The 19,407-nt window shown below is 47.7% G+C and overlaps 1 protein-coding gene across 9 annotated transcripts in view; it reads left to right on the forward strand.

Annotated features, from left to right (window-relative positions):
• LOXL2 (lysyl oxidase like 2) overlaps window positions 1-19,404 on the forward strand; it is a 64,534-nt gene extending 45,130 nt beyond the window's left edge. For 6 of the 9 annotated variants that reach the window (XM_067312562.1, XM_067312557.1, XM_067312561.1 and 3 more), the window contains 9 exons: window positions 325-508; window positions 4,736-4,887; window positions 6,233-6,400; window positions 10,577-10,742; window positions 10,945-11,188; window positions 14,109-14,224; window positions 14,783-14,919; window positions 15,623-15,734; window positions 17,250-19,404. In XM_067312562.1, the coding sequence (XP_067168663.1) occupies window positions 325-508; window positions 4,736-4,887; window positions 6,233-6,400; window positions 10,577-10,742; window positions 10,945-11,188; window positions 14,109-14,224; window positions 14,783-14,919; window positions 15,623-15,734; window positions 17,250-17,329 (1,359 nt within the window). In that variant the 3' untranslated portion in view covers window positions 17,330-19,404. The remainder of the gene's footprint in view (window positions 1-324; window positions 509-4,735; window positions 4,888-6,232; window positions 6,401-10,576; window positions 10,743-10,944; window positions 11,189-14,108; window positions 14,225-14,782; window positions 14,920-15,622; window positions 15,735-17,249) is intronic. The other 3 variants (XR_010886573.1, XR_010886572.1, XR_010886574.1) reach the window with 3 other exon arrangements.
• The last annotated feature ends 3 nt before the right edge of the window (window positions 19,405-19,407 follow it).

Here is a 19,407-nt window from a genome sequence, read left to right on the forward strand (position 1 = left end):
AGCAGCAGCTGGCGGGTCTCTCTGCTTGGTACTGGGGAAAAGCTGTAAAGAAGTTACAGTCAGTGACCAGCAGAAATATAATAATAATAATAGAAATATAACAAGAACAGAAATGAATGGAACTGAACCTGCCACCCAGCTCTGCATTTCTAATTGCGCTCTGTCACATCACTTGTTCTACCGATCGCAATTGCAGTGGACAGGCAGATTTTACATGGCTTGAGTACAACTTAGTTGCAGCCCCGTGCTGCTGGGGTTAGAGCTGTAGAGGAAGGCTGCTTCGTTCTGAGCAGCGGTAACACCGCTTCTGTCTGGGTCTTGCAGCAGCCGCTGGTGAGGCTGAAAGGGGGAGCCAACACGGGCGAAGGACGAGTTGAAGTGCTGAAAAACGGAGAGTGGGGAACAGTTTGCGACGACAACTGGAACCTGGTGTCGGCGAGCGTGGTGTGCCGAGAGCTGGGCTTCGGCAGCGCAAAGGAAGCAATAACGGGTGCAAGACTCGGGCAAGGTAAGACTGATAAGAGCCTCAAGGACTGTTTGTGCCTTGTCCTCCTCTGAAAAACCCTTTGTGGCTCAGGGCAGAGAGCGTGCTTTCATTGGGATGCGTGGGGGGGGGGGGGACCAGGAATTTATTCTCTACTCTTATTAAGTCTCTTGAGTGCAGGAGCTTGAGGCTGAACTAGAGTAAGTGACTTAAGCAAATATTCAGTCTTCACTGAAAGACGTCTAGTGATGAGTTTACCCTTTCCCTTGAACAGCTGCTATAGCAATTACTTGTTTGTTATCACATCCATTGCACTCAAATTCTCTTTACACCATGATGCTTATCTAGAAAACTTTTAATGCATTACTAGAAGGTTCCTGGCAAAAATGGGTCGATATCTATTTCAAACACTGTTTTCAAACACTCTCCGATTTAAGTCCAAAACATTAATTTAGCTTGTTATAAATAGAAGGGCCATTTGTACAGTTTATAGCCTGGTTTGGGTTTGGATTTCCTGCGTTTGGCAGCTGTTTTAAATGCCAAACTCTGGTAAAGGGCAACTGTTAATCTCAAAGCCTAACAAACTCCTTCTCAAGCCACCTTCTGATTCACAGGCCTTGCTCCCGTAGCATAAGCCCTAAAGACAATGACACCAAACCAAAACCCATGTTGTGGAACTAAATGAAAGGGTGAAATTTCTCCAGACCAGCACGGCTTGGACAACAGGAGGGAAAGTGACAGCACGTGTAAAACACAGTGGTGTTGCCCAGAATCTGGAAAGCTTTTAAATGTGACCTGTCTGTTGGATTCTCCAGAAAGTCTTGTGGTAGGACGCAGGGAGCTGCTGATGTGTTTGAGTGCATCTAGGAAACGGCATAATCATCTCAGGGGGAGAAAAAGCGGCTGCCACGTGACAGGCAAGAACGTGCTGCTCCCTGCGTCTCCCCGCCCACAGTCTGGAAACTCTTAGCAGCGGCTGCCGATTCCCACATGCTTTCCTTTCTTTTAATGTGAAACGCTAGCAATCAATCAGCGCACACTGTCAAAACTGTCCCCTGGGATGACAAGCACTTGAAGGGTAACTCCCTTCAGCAGCAGGGTTGTCATGTTGCGGTAGGAAAAGGAGCTCTTTTGGCCCAAACTCACCTCTGCGCTCCCGTTGCATGGAAGAGTCCTGCAGCTGTTGAACTCGATGTCCATTTACATGTTTATCTTCTGCTTTGTTGCTGGATCTCGTGGAATTTGTGTGTTCAAACACAAATTTTAACGACTAGTCTCATCACTGCTGTGCTGGAGATTTAGTTTCATAGGCTAAAATGCACAAAGAGGGGCTACATGTAGATCAACGTGCAGTTAGTGTCTGAAGGTTAAAATTAAGATATTAAGGTTAAGACCTGTGGGAAACAAGTGTCTACCACAAAGATTCTGGGTCCAGGTCTCCTGAATGCTGCTCGGTCCCTGCCATTCCTTGCAGCCTCGGTGGGAGGATATAGAATAAAACCTCAAGCAGTCGGTAAATGTGTATGTTGGATATACAGTTCTAATCCTGTTCTCCTGCTAAAGGGAATGGAACAGCGGGGATATATGATTTTTATCACTGGCTTTGAGCACATCTGGGAATGCAGTCTGGCTACATTCCAGTGCCCAGCACAGCAGTCCGTCCTGCCTCCACGTGTCAACGAAAGGATTTCCCAGAGCAGAGCAGATGTGCCAGGGTTACGTGGATCAAAGAGCTGGGCCCTGCCCTCCTGCCTTGTCATGTCATTGGTATGACTTTGTCGGGCTGTTTCAGCAGAGAGCGCGGGACTGGATCCATCCTGCATTCTTTGTGCATCACCCTCCAGCTCTGGTCAGCAGCGAGCCGCTCCTCCTACGTGAACCGTTCAGCGGGTTGCAGAATGACTGGGTCAGCGTCACCGTTTCCAGATGTTGACCACAAACAGGATTTTAATGAGAGAAGCAAAAAAGGCTAGATGCACATTCCCGAGTGGCCTCAATTAGGAGTCCACTCCCATGCCCACGGGTCTCGTGTGACCGGTGGGTATGGCGACAGGGCTGGAAGAAGTGCTGCGGCACAGACGTGTGGCCAGAGCCCAACTGATTCTGCCGATCAGATCAGAAGCAAATGCATGCTTGTTGTTCATGCTGCTGCTGTAAGGAATAGGGTCTCAGATACATCCTGGCTCATTCCACCATACAACTGTGGAAATATGCTGGAGAGCCTTTTTTGCTGTGTTTTCCCAGTCCTTTTGCCCCGGCAGAAGTCGGAGGAGGTGAGAAGTTCACCAGACAGATCATTACACTGTCACCCGCAGTTTAGGCATCTGAGTCACGGGCGTGCAGCCCCGCTTGCTGACTGCCACGTACAGTTAGCAAGGCTCCGGATAGTGGTAGAAAGAGGTTTTTAAGCAAAAAGTGGTTCCATCTACTGTTAATAAACCAATTACCTTTTCCTGCTTTCCAGAGTCAGCCCTTTCCTTTGAACTCAAAGGAGCAGGCTTAGAGGTTGGGTAAAACTTTCCCTTCTGGAGGAGTGAGTGGAAAAGGGCTTGGGGGGAGGCAGCACGTGGCTGGATGCTGCTGTCGGAGAGCAGTGGGCAGTTCTGCCACTGCCTAACGCTGGGCAAATGGCATCATCTCTAGGTGCAGACGAGGAAACTGAGCCAGCAGCCAGGGTGTCATTTTGGTGGTCTTTTCTCTGCTGATTGGGAATACTTTGAGGCAGGTACATCTCTCTGGCTCTGCAGGACCCTCATCACTTGTGCTCTGCTGAGAATAATGTTGCAGGAATGAGGAATCAAGAGTAGCTGTCAGTAATGGTAAGAAAACTATTGTTTTTCTCCCTCCCCTTTCTGGATGGGTCTGCCTGGCCCCTGGCAGCCTGCTGCGGTGCGTCACACATAGCGAGAAGGGGAACTCCAAGCTGAACACAGTTCCTTTATCTGGTGTTGGTTAACCTCCTGCGACTGGTAGAAAAGACTGATGAAGGGTGTCAGCAGGTGGAAGCCTCTTTCTTGGAAACCTCTTCTGCGGTTTGTGTGTCTTTCATCGCCATCATCGCGCTGCTCCTCCTGGCCGCTCACCAGGAACAGGCGCACCTGCAGATCACATAGAAGGGTCTGACCGTGAGCCATCTGCGGTCAGAGCACAGCGTCTGCCAGTGTTTTGACTGTGCTGAGTCTGGAGAGAGCACGTTCATAGCAAAGTTCAGAAGCATTTGTCTCCTCAGCCTCCCCTCTCATAAAGCTTCCTAGAAACTGCTGGAGTCAGATTCCACATTGGCCACTTGCAGGGATCTCCTATCAAGACTATCCAGTGTGTTTCCAAGACTGATTGTGGGTGGATTATATGAGTTCCAAGAAGGACTCCAGTTCTTCTTCTGTGATGAAGATCATCTGCTGGAACCTATGATTCCTTCTCCCAAAACTTCTTCCCAAACAGCTTTGGACTCCATTTGGAAACAGGATCTGGGGACTTTACTGGCAGGACTATTGCCTTCTCCCATGTGGGTCTCTCCTCTTGCTGGGTCTCTTTGGAAATGACAGTCACGTGTTGTCATTTGTCCAGGTAGGAACCAAATGATTCATTTCAGCTCCCAACTGCTGGCTGGTTGTGGGTGCTCTGCTTTCGTGGTGGGCCAGGCAGAAGGGAGATTCCGGCACATCCTTGTGTCTGTGCTTGCTGTGACCGGTGTTTAAGATGTGCCTTGAGACTGTTCCCTGCGGTAAGGAATTACATTCACTCTCCTGCAGTCTTGTTTGCGTCACCGTTGTTGGAGTCCGTAACGCACCTGTCTGCGCATGTGTTTCCCTGCCACATCCCTGCGCCGTTCTGTTTTGTTGCCCCGGTGAACACGTGTATGTCCCATTTAAATGTCAGGGCTTGATCAAGAGCAGATTCCTGGTATATAGACCTAGCCAAAAGGTCATAATTTGAAAATCCCTGCAGCTGAAGATTGTAAATTATGCAACAGTGGAAACTTGGCTTTTTCTGCGTTTCTGGTGTGTTTGAGTCCCAGAGACTACTGGAAAGAATTTCTTAATGGTAAAGTTAATAATCCTAATAATTTTGTACTTTTTATTTTGTACAAGAAAACATTGGATTTTTTTCAGCATTACTGTGTTTTGAATGCTGGAAGACAATGTGATGTCTTCAGTGTATTAATAAACTGTTACCAGATATTTCTTCTCTCTACAGTAGCGTAGGCAGAAAGTAAAGACTCTGTTTTCTTGGGTTTTTTTCTTCTTCAAGGTATGGGTCCAATTCATCTGAATGAAATTGACTGTACAGGCTTTGAAAAATCGATCACGGACTGCAAGTTCAATACGGAGTCGCAGGGCTGTAACCATGAAGAAGATGCTGCTGTGAGATGCAACGTTCCAGCGATGGGTTTCCAGAATCAGGTGAGCAGCCAAGTGATCTGGATGCAAGCGAGCACGGCTAGGTGTTTTCTTCTTAGAGCGTCATCTGGCCTCCCTTGCTGTGCAGTCAGAATGCTTCTTACTGTACCTGCTGTAACGTTAATCTGGGGGGGGACATCTTCACCCAAAGAACATGGGTGGAAGCCCCAGCTGCAACAGAAGATTGTGCAAAACTCGGCATGAGCAGGGAAGAGACCTGGGACAGGGTTCCCAAGAGAATAAAGCCCCATTTTCAGAGAGTGAGCGTTTCTGTTATGTGGGCATTATCTTTCCTCCTTGCCGTGCGAGAGGAAGGGTGTTGCCCATGACCTAGTGCAGTCCCTCTTATCTATTCTCTGCAAAGCTGAAAAGGCCAGAGGAAAGTAGGGTGTCTCAACGGTCATGGCCCCCCTGGGAGCAGGCATCCAAGTCGTCATTGCTGCAGCCCTTTGGGTCACCTTTGTCTGCTGGTTCCTAATCCTTCTTGACACAGAGAACATCAAACCCAAGGGATCTGGGTAGGAATCATCTCACTAAACCCTGCCTGTTCAATTTAGATTTTAACATGTGCGTTGTGTTAGACAGGAAAGCAAATCCCTTCTTCTGATCAGTGTAACAATTCCCCAAATGCTGGGCTTTCTGCTGGCCTTTTCTGCATGATACTAAACTTTATTGCTTAGTGCCACTGCATGGGAGGAAATAATCCCCTGCAGGGGCACTTGCTTGCTGGGCCTCTGTTTCTGAGCAAGGATGATCCTCCCTTTTGTAACGAGCTTTGAGCTCCAAGCATGACAGGGGGTTATAACTGGGCAAAATGTCACTTCAGCTGTGACCTGTGCAGCCCAGTGGCCCTGCAGAGCTGGTGCACCGCCCTGTTGTGGTGGGATACTTGGCTGGATCTCATGACAGTGGTACCTAGATGGCTGCTGAAGTAGGTGCTGCTGTCATCTTTGCCACGTGGAGCTTAAAATCTTTTTCTGAGTGAAGCAGGCATAAGATCCTCTGAGTAAATTCTCCAGCTAAAGGTCATAAACCAACTCCTGATGCAGGGGCAGAGAGAAGCTTTCACAAGGGATGTGGCACTCTTGCAGCTGGGGAGGACTTCTTTCGGATGCTGGCCTCGGCTAGACTTGCAGGGTTGACCTGCTCCATTCTGCCAGTGTGGGAGATGAAGAACTGAAGTGCACCAGATGGTTTGCTAGCAGCTGGGCCGAGACTTCTGGGCTCAGCGACTTTAACCGCAAGCCTTGAAAATACTAGGCCCTGAGTGTTGCTAGCCCAGCTGCTGCATCTACCGTGCAAAGCCTGCTGGGCCATTTACTGACACGTTTGCTTTTATGCCCTGCAGCTGCGTCTGAGCGGTGGCCGCAACCCTTACGAGGGCCGGGTGGAAGTCCTGGCGGAGCGCAACGGCACTCTGAAGTGGGGCACCATCTGCAGCGAGAACTGGAGCACCGTGGAGGCCATGGTGGTGTGTCGGCAGCTGGGCCTGGGGTTCGCCAGCCATGCCTTCCAGGTGGGTCCCCGTGCCCTGCCACGCATCCGTTTCAGCCACGGTAGCATACAGGTATTTGGGTAGGAGTTATCAGAGAAGGAGGAAAGCTTATAGAAACAAACAAAACATGCAACAGCATTTGGCTTCAAGGCATTAGCTGGAGAGACCCTGATGGTTCAGCCTCATTGCACAACAGCCACGGGGGAATATTCACAGCAGAAAAAGCTGTTGCAGCTTTGCCCAGAGCTGCTGTTTTCATACTGCTCGAGGCACAGATTTCCTGAGAAGACTGGTTAGTCCTGGCTGGGACAGCAGTTGTGTGGAGTTTCTTGTCCCTCCCTGGGTCAGCTTGGGAGTTGCACTCCCCAGGCTGACTGAAGTGTGGAAGCCAAGTTTAACTTGGTGTCAGATCACTCGAAGACAGTTTGATTTTGCTCCTCTAGTCACCTCTCAGCGTGGTGTATACGCTAACGTGTGGCAGAACTGTATGTTAGCCGAGCTGTTCATGTTTCTTCCTCCTCTGATGACAAATGCCCTGAAGCCCCTCTGCTTGCACACAACTAAGAATGACATTTAATAAAGGGATAAAAGAAAGCTCGGGATAACCACAAAGCAATAAAGCGTTCTTTTCCAGTGCGGCAGTTTGGCATGGGGAACAGCAGCCTTCTGAGCTAGCTGGAGGGGAAGAAAGCAGTGGTGGTAATGAGCCTGTGAGAGCTGGAAGGCAGAGGGACAGTGGCTTCCCCTCTACTTCCCAGATCGAACAAGTGGCATCAGGTGTCAGGAACTAGCATAGACCCATAACCCTGGTGCAGTGTATTTCCATATTGGTTTATCCCTCAAGGATTGCAAAGTGAAAGAGGCATCAAAGAGGGGCCTAGGCACAACAGCAGCTTTTGTGGGGAAACATGTAACTTCTGAGCTTTGAGGCAAAACTTCCTCTGGGCCTTTGTTGCAGTTCCAGGACACTGGCAAAATGGGGATTGGGGCTCCTAAAGAGCTGGTTTCTCCCCGGGAGAAAGTAATCCCCTGTCTGAGCTTGTGCCTTGCTGTGCTCTGGGAATTCAGGCCCTTGGAGGCAGTTCAGCCTGGGCATCAGCAGTCACCAGCAGTTTGGGGAAACTTGGGCTCAAACTGTCAGTGAATAAATAAACTTCATGTGTGTTTATAGACAGAGACCTGCACGCAGAAAACAGCCTTAGGTCAGTTCTGGGCAGGAAACATTTTTCCCAAACAATTTTCGGAAACCCAATGCTCAGACAAATAACAAATGTGCTTGCAGTGCATCTCCCAGGGAGCGGAGGCTGCCCTGACTCCCCGTGGGGTCCGGTAGGTTCTCCTGTGTTTTTGTGCAGCATCTGGTCTGCTGGGCCTTCAGCTGCAGCTGGCTTTGCTGGGCCACAGTGATAAACCCACTGCGAATTAACGTCTCTTCCCCACAGGCTGCTGGTTGTGTGCAGGGAGAAACAAGGCCTTCAACTGAGTAAAAGCCTCAGCATCCTCAGGGCTGGTTGTGTGGCTCGTTCAGAAAGCAGGAGAGACTCTAGGCAAAACTAGACAGTTAAACTTTGCCTAGGGAGCGCAGTCCTGCAATGAGTTCTTGTCCTCTCTAATGAGTGATCAAGTTGGGATCCCTGGAGGAAATGCTTGGCACGTGGGCAGGCAGATCCCAATCAGTGCAGCTGTTATCCAGGGCCAGAGAAGGGATCTGCAGGTCCCTGAGGGATACACTGGGGTCGGATATCTTAGGAGGAGGAAGGCTGGATCGTGCCCATGCCATGGTCCCCCCCCCCCCATGCAAGCTAATTCCTCGGTTCCTCCAGCTGATTTGCTTGTGTGGCTGCCAAGCAGAGCGCAAGAGCTGAGGATAGCCACGTCCCTTGAACGCTGGCCTTTCCAGCTGCCCAGCTCTATTGACACAGCCCTGAGAGTCCAGCAAGAAACAAGACATTTTTTCCTTTAGCTGAGACTGCTGGTATTTAGAACAGAAAAGGCGCTTCTGTGTGTCCAGGCTGCACCAGCTACACGAACATAAAGCTACACTGTGCAGAACAGGGCAGCCCTGTGTGCGTGTGTGCAAAGAGTGTTGCTAACAGGGTTAACAAACAGCCTGTTGCAATGGAAGCGATGGTACAGATGGGTTTTCTTTTCCTGGAAATGTCACTCACACTAACGCACAGATCAGAATTTTTTCTTCTTTCTTCCTTTCCCTTCTCCCAAACTTTGCAGTTGCAGCTTTATCAGGGGGTTTAGTGTGCTTAGTTTTGTGAATAGCACTGCAGTGCTAAGATCGGAGCTTCCTTGTACGTGCTCTTAGGGGGAAAAAGTGCTCATGGTTTATATAGGAAGAGCTCTGAGATGAGAGGGAAAGAGATGTTCTCCTGTCTGACAAGAGGAACGATCTGAAGCACAAAAGGGCCGGCTTATCTAACCGCTCCTCCTCCTGCAGAGAGATAAGCTGAGACACAGAGAGGTGGTGATTCGCCTGGGTTTAGAGTAGTGCTGCTGGGCAAGGGCTTGTCCTGCAGACGAGCCTTTCAGGGCAGGTCACCGAGCCACTTTTAAATCTTCTGCTCTGCTTCGCGGTCTTGTGGCCCTCTGGCCCTTGCTCTCAGCAGCGAGCGCTTTGCCCCTTTCAGACCTGACATGACCTACGTGGAAATGCTCTGTTTACAGGTTGGCAAGTCCAGGTCTGCCTCTGGCTGATGTAAACTTCTCTGGGAATTGAAGATTTTAAGACTTGACTCCAAATATAATGTTTGGAGGGTTTGTATCTTTTGGGAGAGTGTTGGGGGGTTTTTTTTCTTTCTTTTTTTTTTTTCTCCCGAATATTTTTTTTCTTGTTTGTTACTGTGTGGGTTTCCAAATTCCCAGTTTATTCAGGGTCTGAATCTCATTTTTGAGTGCGATGGCTCCTGGAACCAGTCGGGGCGTATGCACGTCCATCCCAGCGACTGCTGTGTCCGCTGGCCAGCTTTGGCAGAAGGGTGGTTAATCTGGTCTTCCCTGTTGTCCTCCCTAGGGCACAGATGTCACAAGGCAGACGTGGTTTAACTGCTGGGCATCTCTCCTAAAGGCCCAGCCTATCTGACTTAAAACAGCCCAAGTATGAATTCATCAAGTGGATGGGCAGAGCAGGGAGGAGAAGTGAGTTTACAGCTGGATTAAAGCTAAGCAGAGACTTAAACCAGCTCAAAAACAAGGAGAGAGATATGGTTATGCTGCTCAGATGTTCAGGACGGGGAATCTGTCCTGACCTACGTTTTAATCCCAGTCCCAGCCCTCTACTTAAACAGACTCGCGCTCGCTTCCCCAGTTGCTTTCCTGATCTGTGCAGTCCCTTCTGGCAAGTCCTTTAACAAAGCTCTTCCCCCGTCTCTCTCTTTTTTGGGGTAATCTCCGTGCATAGCAGAGCGGTACTTCCCTGCTCTCTGTGAAGGCTTAGCTGAGCACTGCACGGAGGATGCTTAAGAGCAGGCTAGGTGAGAAGGGAGCGGTGTGGGCCTGCGGTTAAGGAGGGCACACGGCACACTTATGTATGCAGACCTCTGCTAGTCAGTGAATTTAACACTTCTGCATTTCAGCATCTCATCTTTTAATTAATCATCAGAGGCTAAGCATAGCTTTTTTAAAAAGAGCAGATGGCCCCAACAGCGTCTAACACACAACCGTGGCCTCCCTCCCTCACAGCAGAGACACCGGGGTCAGCGATCTGCCAGAATGTTTTTCTTTTCCAGTTCAGAGATGGGGAGTGCGGAGAGAAACTAGGTGAGAGACGGGATGCTGCCTGCAGCAGAGGCAGGATGCTACTGATCAGCAGCGTCCCGCCTCTCTACTGGGCTTCGACAAATACCAAGCGCGCAGCATCCCCTGGAACCCCGATCCCATTAAAGTAGGCACAAAACAAATCCACTGTCTCTTTTGAAACTCTGGAAATGGGCTTGAAACAGCAAGAAGTGTTAGTAACTATTAGTAGCTAGGCTCCATGTCTAGATTCACTGCAGTGGGAGCTACAGGATGCAAACTTTAGGGTTTAACTTAGGTACCAGCATCCTTTGGCAAGATCCATCTCCTTGATAGTGTGGGCTGGTGCCTCGATCTGCTCTGGAGCAAGAATGGAAGTTATACAGGTATGGACATTCCCCCCAGCAGTCCACTAATGGTGTGTGAAATGCCTCTTTTTGCTCTTCTATCCAGGAAACCTGGTACTGGCATGGGGATATCACTGCTGACAATGTGGTCATGAGCGGCGTCAAGTGTTCGGGGACAGAGATGTCCCTGGCCCACTGCCGTCACGATGGAGCCGATGTCTCCTGTCCCAGAGGAGGTGGCCGTTTTGGTGCTGGTGTGTCCTGCTCAGAGAGTGAGTGGCTCAGGTTTTCTTTTATTTTGGCAGAAGCGTTTGCCCTGTGGTGTGCAGGAGAAATGGGGTGGCCCACGCCATGCCTTGGACATGTCAAAAGCATGGCAAACTGTTGCTGATGGGCCTCCATCTGAGGGAAGCACTTGGGGGGGTTTTTTTGCTGGCCATCAGTTCCTTTCAAACCTTCCTTCCCTCCTGGCAGCTGCCCCTGACCTGGTGCTTAACGCGGAGCTGGTGGAGCAGACGGCCTACCTGGAGGACCGCCCGATGTTCATGCTGCAGTGCGCGCTCGAGGAGAACTGCCTGGCCAGCTCAGCTGTCAACACGTCCATCACTTCTGGCTACCGGCGGCTGCTGCGCTTCTCCTCGCAGATCCACAACAACGGACAGTCCGACTTCCGCCCCAAGAACGGCCGCCACGCCTGGGTCTGGCACGACTGTCACAGGTGAGTGCCAGGAAGATGGTTTCACAGTTAGCGTCTCCTGCAGAGATTGTGACCTGTGCTTGGCCAGTTGCGATTCTTTGACAGCAGGGAAACCAGCTAATTATAGCGTGAATTATAGCTATGAAATGGTATACGAACAGGACAGATGCAGAGCTCTCGTTGGGAGAGATGTGTACGCCCAGGCAGTACCTACGTGGGAGTCTGCGTATGTATGGACAGAAGGGAGCGTGTGCTTATGGACCCACTGTGGGTAGGAAAGCCATCTGAGCTACTTCCCTCACCTGGGAAAGGACTCAGGAACACATCATCAATTCTGCATTTTTTTTAAAACACATCTCAGCTCCGCTTACACTGCATACAGCTGGGAGATTGTTTTGTGTTTATTTTTGACAAATAGCAAAGTCAACCCCCCAAATGCATTTTTCAGGGGGAAGCTGACGCCTTCAGCCAAAGTAAACCAGGGAGAGGAAAGAGAGCTGGAAGCAAGCCACCCAGATGCTTTGGTTCTGAAATGACGGCTTGTTACAGTGTTGATTTTCTTTAATTTGGGGTAAAAGGGAGCTAAGTAACTCACAGTACATGGCTCTTGTCCTGCCATTGCCCTAAGACTTGTGCCTTGTGTAAACACACAGAGCAAGAAGTTCTCAAATGTAGCAGTCCCTAATAGCTTTCATGCACAGCCTGAGCGAGGTGGGACGTGCAGGTACGTTCAGCATCAGCGCAGCCGTGCTGGAGTGCTAGTCTGCAGCTTCCCATACCGGCCACCTACCTTGCAGACAGGGCGATTTGGTAATGTTTGCAGTCGGAGCAGCAAGCAGAGCTAAAACCTCAGCAGTACAGAGCCGAGAATAAGTAGGAAATGGTATGTTAAAGGGAGGGGGAAACCCAGGACCAGTGTAGTGTGTCTGCCTTCCCAGCCCTGTTGGGAAGGGGCTCGGGGAATTTGTGGGTACCGCAAGGATTTGAGCACATTGCAGGCTGGTTGAGAAGGAGGGCACTTGGAGCTCTTTGGGAGAGACGGCTTAAGTGAGGTGAGACTAGGAGAGAACTGGGAAGAGGCCGAGAGCCATCTGTGTGCTTTAAACTGGATTCTGTTTATAGGGAGGAGGATGAACTCAATTCCTCTTCAATCTTTCCAGTCTGTAAACATCAGAATGTAAACACCTCCTTTAATGATTCAGACATATTTCAGAAACTGAGTCAGACTTGAGACCACAAACTTTTATCAGAGGCAGCCAAATTAGACAGCTTCAAAGCCAAAGTCACTTCTTTCCTAACTGCCTTACTCCATCGGTGGGAGCTTCTGTTCAGTAGGCTTTTGATGTGGAAGTAGAACAAAAATGGGAAAGACCCTTAGCAGGGAGTGAGAAGTGATTAACTTCTGGCAGGTGGCAATTTATTTTTTGGTTAGGGAAAAGGCAGTGGGAGGTAAAAAGAAACCCTCTCTAGAGGAAAAAATTCCTCCCCTTCCCTCCTGCCCGCCTTTATCTGTAAATACATGTGCAGAGTGGTGCGGCAGTATCGGCTGTCGGAAGTCTTTAAGCCGTGATTATTTTTACAGCTGGAAGAGAGTTGAGTTCTGCTTTTTTTTTTCTTTTTTCTTTGAAAACTCTTAAGCGACGGCTTTTGAACGGGGCTCTGTCTGTGCAGTTGCCTCGTTCCTGAGAGCCGAGCTTTGCAGACAGGCTCCGCTGTCTCTCAGCACAGCGTTCCCAAAGCTGGTGGAGTTGTCCAGGGATTTAAGGAGCTGGTCTGCTTTCAGCATACCAGTGCTGTGGGTTTTCTCCTGATTCCAAGGCTGGGATCAAATTCAGATGTGTTACATCAGCAAGACCAAGCCTGGGTTCCCAGCCCAGACTAGAGCAGCACACATCTTAGTTTTTCTGAGGTGCTACCACCCGCTCCCTGTTCAGCAAAGCCCTAGAAGTCCCGTGGACTTCACCTGGACTTCAGGACAGGCTTAATTTTAGTGAGCTGTTTTGCTGAACCAGCAGCGTGACACAGAGAAGGTCACCGTCACCCAAGCTCTGCAGTGGTCTAACTTTGCTAGGTGGAGGTCTGCAGCACTTGTTACGTGCTCTCTCGTAACTGTTGCTGCGCTCAACAGTGCTGGAGCCCTTCTGATCGCAACGCAGCCAGGCGGAGTTGACACTAACACTTCCCAGTTAAAATTATGAAATGTATCGTGTGAGAACCCAGCTGTCGTGTTGTTTAGATCCGAGCGAAGTGAGTGCTGAGAGAAGCTGATCCCATCTGTTGTTAGTTTTCTGCCAATAAATTTGCATTCTGTTTCTTAAAAGAAAAAAAACCCACCCTCCTGCCCCCCCTCCCCCCAAGCCGGGTTGCTAGTCTGGGTAAATTCTGCCGTGTTTAGAGCCTGTTGTTAAAGAGCAGATGAAATATTTATTGTTCTGGAAAATGACAAGGTCACTAGAAATGGCAGCTTCGATTCCCCCCCCCCCCCTCCCTTACCAGTATAAAACACTGCTGTAATCCCACGAAGGCTGGAGCAGGGCACTCTCCTTGAACAGCTTTAGCACTTGATATATAAGCAAATATCCGGGCTAGGAGCCAGCACGAAGGCAATAGGGGTGATGGTGCCACATAGGATTATGCCTAGCAGAACATTTCCTGGCTGTGGTTTCTCTCACTCTTCCTCTTCTAGCACCTCTCTGTCAGCAGCACTTCGTGCTCTGTCATGCATTTACCCCACCACGGCGGAGACGAGGCAGAGGAAGGTGAAATGACTGGCCTAAAGGATGAAGCAGCACAAAGAACAGAGTCTGGGCCGCTCAAATCCAAGTCCTTGTGCTCTAACCATTGGACCATCTCCGCTGGGGGGACTGTGCAGCACTTTAGAGATGGCAACTAAAGTGGTGGCTGTTTTCCTTAAAGGTAATTCTCCCTCTGTGTCTTGCAGGCATTACCACAGCATGGAGGTTTTTACCCACTATGACCTACTGAACCTCAACGGAACCAAGATAGCTGAAGGACACAAAGCCAGTTTCTGTCTGGAAGACACTGAATGTGAAGCAGGTATATTTGCTGGTGCCCCTTTGGGCTGGGAATTTGTTGTTGTCCCCATAAAGATGACAGGATTCAAAGGTGCTATCAAATTCCTAAGCAGGGCTAGAGCATGGCCTGACAAGAGCTGGAACCAGTCCTGAGGTTCCAGCTCTTCCGTACACATGGAGTAGCCTCCGAGGTCTAAGAAAATCCTAGAAGGTCCAGTGTGCTGAGATTTTTCAGACCTCAGCTCCTTCCACAGTTATTTTGAGCTGCTTTGAAAACCTGAGTGTATTTTCTAATTCCTATAAAGTGAGAAATTTCAGAACTCATCTCTGGGTGATGAGATATGAAAGACAGCAGCTCTTCCTGTGCATTTAACCAGTACATGTATTTAAATATAAGACGTTATGAGCAAGGGAATGTTGTAGCAGGTCTCATTGAATATATCATGCCTAAACTTCTCACTATCTATGGGAGTGGGAGAACAACTAGTTCTTTCTCTGATGTGTCTGAGCTGGGGTGGGAAATCCCCAGCCCAACTTGCTGTGAATCTAATACTTTGTGCTTGTAACTCTTCTTATTCAGATGTGCAAAAACAGTATGAATGTGCCAATTTTGGTGAACAAGGAATCACGGTTGGATGCTGGGATGTGTATCGTCATGACATCGACTGCCAATGGATTGATATCACTGACATCCCACCAGGCGATTACCTCTTCCAGGTAAGGGGGGGGGGGGGGAAAAGAGGGTATGAGACACTGACATTGCTTTTATCTTATCCACTAGGGACAACAGGAATGTAACTAATTAGTGTATTTGCATATCTCCTACAGTACCATAAACTACTGATTATAAAGAGCTTATATTCCAGGATACCTAAAGGATAAAGAATTACCTAACAGGACAACAATGTGTTACCGGACAACATGTTTCCCCAAGTGAAAATTCAGGGCCAATAAACATAGTTTAAACATGATAGTCTTAAGGACTGTTGTCTTGTCCTAAGCCTTTTAGCTGTTTGTAAGCAATGCTCGCTTCATTTGGGGATTAAACAGTGCTATTCTTGAGTTGTTTGCTTGAGAAGTCAACACTGTGCTTGCAGTCTGTTTTGTGCAAGTGGGTGGAGTGGGGGGAATTCTTTGGTTCTAAAAACTGCCACCTAAATGGTAGAGGAGTGAGGGGAAGAAGAATTATTTTTGTCTTCTCTGCTATCTTGTGAAATGTAGATAAGCTTTTTGAGGGGGGGAAGGTGTGATTTTGATCTGGCTTCAATCAAGTAGTTTGTCTCCTTGCAAAGAGTTTTTTTCTAAAAAGAAAGTATTATGATATAATCAAAACACTGATTCTATCTCAATCTGACTGATAAGTGTCACATCTAATCCCCTTTTAAATAACTCCACGTTGTGTTTCTCCATCCTTCCCAAGGTCGTCATCAATCCAAACTATGAAGTTGCTGAATCTGATTATTCAAATAATGTGATGAAATGCAGGTGCCGGTATGATGGACAGCGCATCTGGATGTACAACTGCCACATAGGTGAGAGAAGCGTCTGCACAGGAAAGCTAATGCCTATGCATCGACCAAACTGACCCTTTTCGCTAGGAATCCGGTGCCTCTGTGGGCAAGCTGCGCTTCGATGCTGTTTCTCAGTTTGCACATACCTGAAAAAATGAGCTATTGAGACAGACTGAGTGCTGCTGCTGGAGGGTCGGGCTGTGGCTGAGTGGGACGTGGAATGGTTAATGCTGTATATGTTACTGGGGCAGCAAGCAGCATACTGGTAAAAGTGCTTTCTGACCAAGATCCAAAAGAAATCCCTCTTGTTCAGGCTTGGTAGAGCAGGGGTAACAGATGTTCCAGCTGTGCATCTCTTGTTCTGCAAGAAAAGAGCTTTTTCCCCAGAGACCCTCAGACATGAGGAATCTGAGAACTTGTCTGGAGTGCCTGAGTCAGGCCCAGACAAATAAATATGAGTTCTTCTCAGACTCAAGTTATTACCAACCTGGGACTGACCTCTTAAGACCCAAAAGCTGCTTCTCTTTCCTTGAAAAGCAAACAAGAATAATGATATGCAAAGCAGACCAGTGGAGAAGAGCCCTCTGCTCAAGCCAGAAATTGAAGTGCTCTGTTGTCACTTGGATAGGAGGGAAAACAGCTGCTTATTTTCTTGAATATATCTAAATCTTATCATCTGGGTTATTTTGTCTTAGAGCTTTCAAAGCCAAACTAGTTTAAATGTGCTTTAGCAGTCAATTGTCAGGACCATTTTAAAATGAAAATAAGTTGGGGGCTTTTGAAGAGAAACTGTTTTCAATAAGGAAAATAAATTATTAGGATGTAGTCAAGCAGCCGCTGTTAAAGCCATAAGAACAATTTCCAGAACTGGCTGAAGTTCTTCAAGAAGTGTTTTTCCTGAAAAAATTCCATGTAACCACTGATTTTTCTCATTAGTTTGTTGCTTTTCTTAAGAAAATACTTGTCTTGCGTGTCACACAAGAGCTTTGTGACCTAGTTCAGAAACACCAAACCCAATTCAGTTGGTTGAACAAGCCTTTAAGTGTTGGACTGACTCTCTAGCTGAGCTAGAAAATATTTCTATTTCAAAAAAATTGTTTAGCTTTTATTGTCTCTCCATAACCAAGAAGTAAGGGTATGGTCCTAGTTAAGAACAGAGTGAACAGAATCCACTTACCACCACAGCCCCAAGGAGGAAACCATTTCACAGATTCTGCTAGTCATAACTTAAGTAACTTTTTAAGCAACGAAGGTTAGCAGGGAAATCAAGGATAGTCTGCAGTCTAGCTTCCCAAATACATAAAGACTATACCCAGTACTCCTGTGGTTTCATGGCTGTTCCAATTACAAGAAGATTTAATTAAATGCTTAAATTATCCCATGCAAGTCTTCTCTCTCCTAGTACTTGCTTTGAGCCTTTCGCTTTCACGGCCTCTTGCCCAGACTACAGAAGCAGCCGCGGTGATCCCTGCCGCGTGCTGCGAGCTGGCTTTGCTGCCTCCCTCTAACAGCGTGCTCTCTCTGCGCACTCCCCAGGTGGCTCTTTCAGCGAAGAAACGGAACAGAAGTTTGATCACTTCAGCGGACTCACAAATAACAAGGTGTCCACCCGATAGACCGGCGTTGCCTCCCTCCCCACTATTTAAAGAAGCAAGGTTTCCTGCTTCGGTGACTTCCCTAACCACTGCACAAAAAAGAAAATCAAGCAAACAATCAAAACTCCAAATTAGCAAGGTAAATTATTTTCAAAAGATGCCTTCCCTCCAATTTTAGGTGCTCGGACCACCATGTGTCTCTTGTAACTCAGGTCCCTACTACTGAGGTAGTTTGGGGCAGGCTTTTAAATTCCACTTGGCTCCAGATCGTCACCATTTCAGCCTACTCCGTAACGATTCCTCCTTTCACTTTGCAGCGCCATCTTTATTCACGTATGTAGGTCCAGGCTGCAGCAAGCACAGTTTGGCTTTGTTTGGGTACCAGCAACCTAAATATGTCTTTACCATTCATTTTCCTCAAGGCATTATTCTCAGTATCTTTAAGCTCTTCGACTCAGGCTTGAACGCACCATTGATGCAAACGCCTCCATTTGTCACGCTGCTTCTTGAACACAGCTAATCCTCAGTACTGCCATGTGATTACTCCATTTTAGCAAAGAAATACAGGAAAGGAACAAAATTGGAGCAGCATTTTCTGAGCAGAACAGTTTAAAACGTAATTTAATACTGCAGTGAAACTTTTGTATTCAATATTCCACTCCCAGCACAACCTCTTAACTGGAGCAGCTAATGCAGAACTGGTTTCTACAAGCACATCAGAGCTCCATGAAGCTACAACTCCATTATAACATCCATACAACTGCATTTTAACATCTAGAAGACTTAGCAGATCCCCTGGTGATGAGTTCACTGGACTGTGAATTTCCTTTACACAGTAAGCTATTCACCTGATAGATTCTACGTACATCTAAATATTACCTTTTTAAGCTGGATATTCACTCTGTCTTTTCTTTAAAGGATGAACAGAGTTAAGGCATTGTATCAATCACTGTACCTTACAGAGGTAACTTCATGGCTTTCATCATCAGGGATCTGGACCTGTGCTGTCAGACCACCTGTGTAAGTTGTCTTTAAAAGGATTTTTACACTTGGTACATTTGTAATGGTGCTAAGTGTGCTCCTCTGTTTGTTTGAGGACACACATTGCTACAGATTTTCAGACACAGATACTTGAATAAGATCCATTTTACCCAGAAAAACGTTTTACGTGCCATTTGTGTATTTCCACTCCATGAAAGTTGAGGGCCTTGTTCGCTTTCCTGGTACTAAAGTTGTTTTCTCCCTCTGTGTTTGTACAGAAGACTTCTACAAGCCGCTAAAATTAAATGAATAACTTATAGCTGACCATTTCAATCCACGGGGGGATTGAAAGTGGCTGTGTCTAACCTCTTCTCTCCATAACCTACCTCACAGGGATGTTGTGAGGCTTAAAGAATGCAGAAGTCTTTTGCTAATGCCTGTCAGAGTATTTCTGTGATTTATCCAGTGGCCCAGATGGTGGCATCTAGCAAAGGTTTTTAGCCTACTGTAAGTTGGAAAACTCCATTTTGTTCTCAAGATGCAGGACTGTGTAGCAAAAGCAGAGTCGGAGACGTGTTGGATGCTCTGTTGTCGCTGCTGCTGCTGCAACAAGGTGTCTCACAGCATCTCAACACAGGCTCTGTGCAGATCAAGCAACTGTCAAGTTCTGGTTTTCTTTTCCTAATCAGTGGATGACAACTCTCCTTACTAACAGTGCACCAGGGCACGTCAGGCTCTTTACATACTATGTAAATAAGAAAAACCCCTGACAAGCATTGAATGCAAGCGAGTTTCAGTTTTGTGGGAAATTTTAACAAGAACATTACAACAATGCAAACATTAAACAATGCTCTGTTCTTGCTTACAGCTGAGCTTTGGCCAACAACATACACTTCCTTATTCTAGTGCATTTTTTAAACTTTTTAAAGCAGGTTTTTTTGTAAGCAGCCTTGGCTCCTGTGAGTGCCTCAGGGGGCAAGAGGCACCTTGAAACAGGGTGGGAGAGGTGCTCTGCACAACGCAGAGCTCATTAACGGTCTGTAACACTCGCAGGGCCTGGTCCTCCAGCTCAATATCTCATTAAACCTTTTCCCTTCCCACCTTTAGAGAGAAAATGC

Source organism: Apteryx mantelli, chromosome 29 (genome assembly GCF_036417845.1).
Source record: "Apteryx mantelli isolate bAptMan1 chromosome 29, bAptMan1.hap1, whole genome shotgun sequence".
Classification (NCBI taxonomy): domain Eukaryota; kingdom Metazoa; phylum Chordata; class Aves; order Apterygiformes; family Apterygidae; genus Apteryx; species Apteryx mantelli.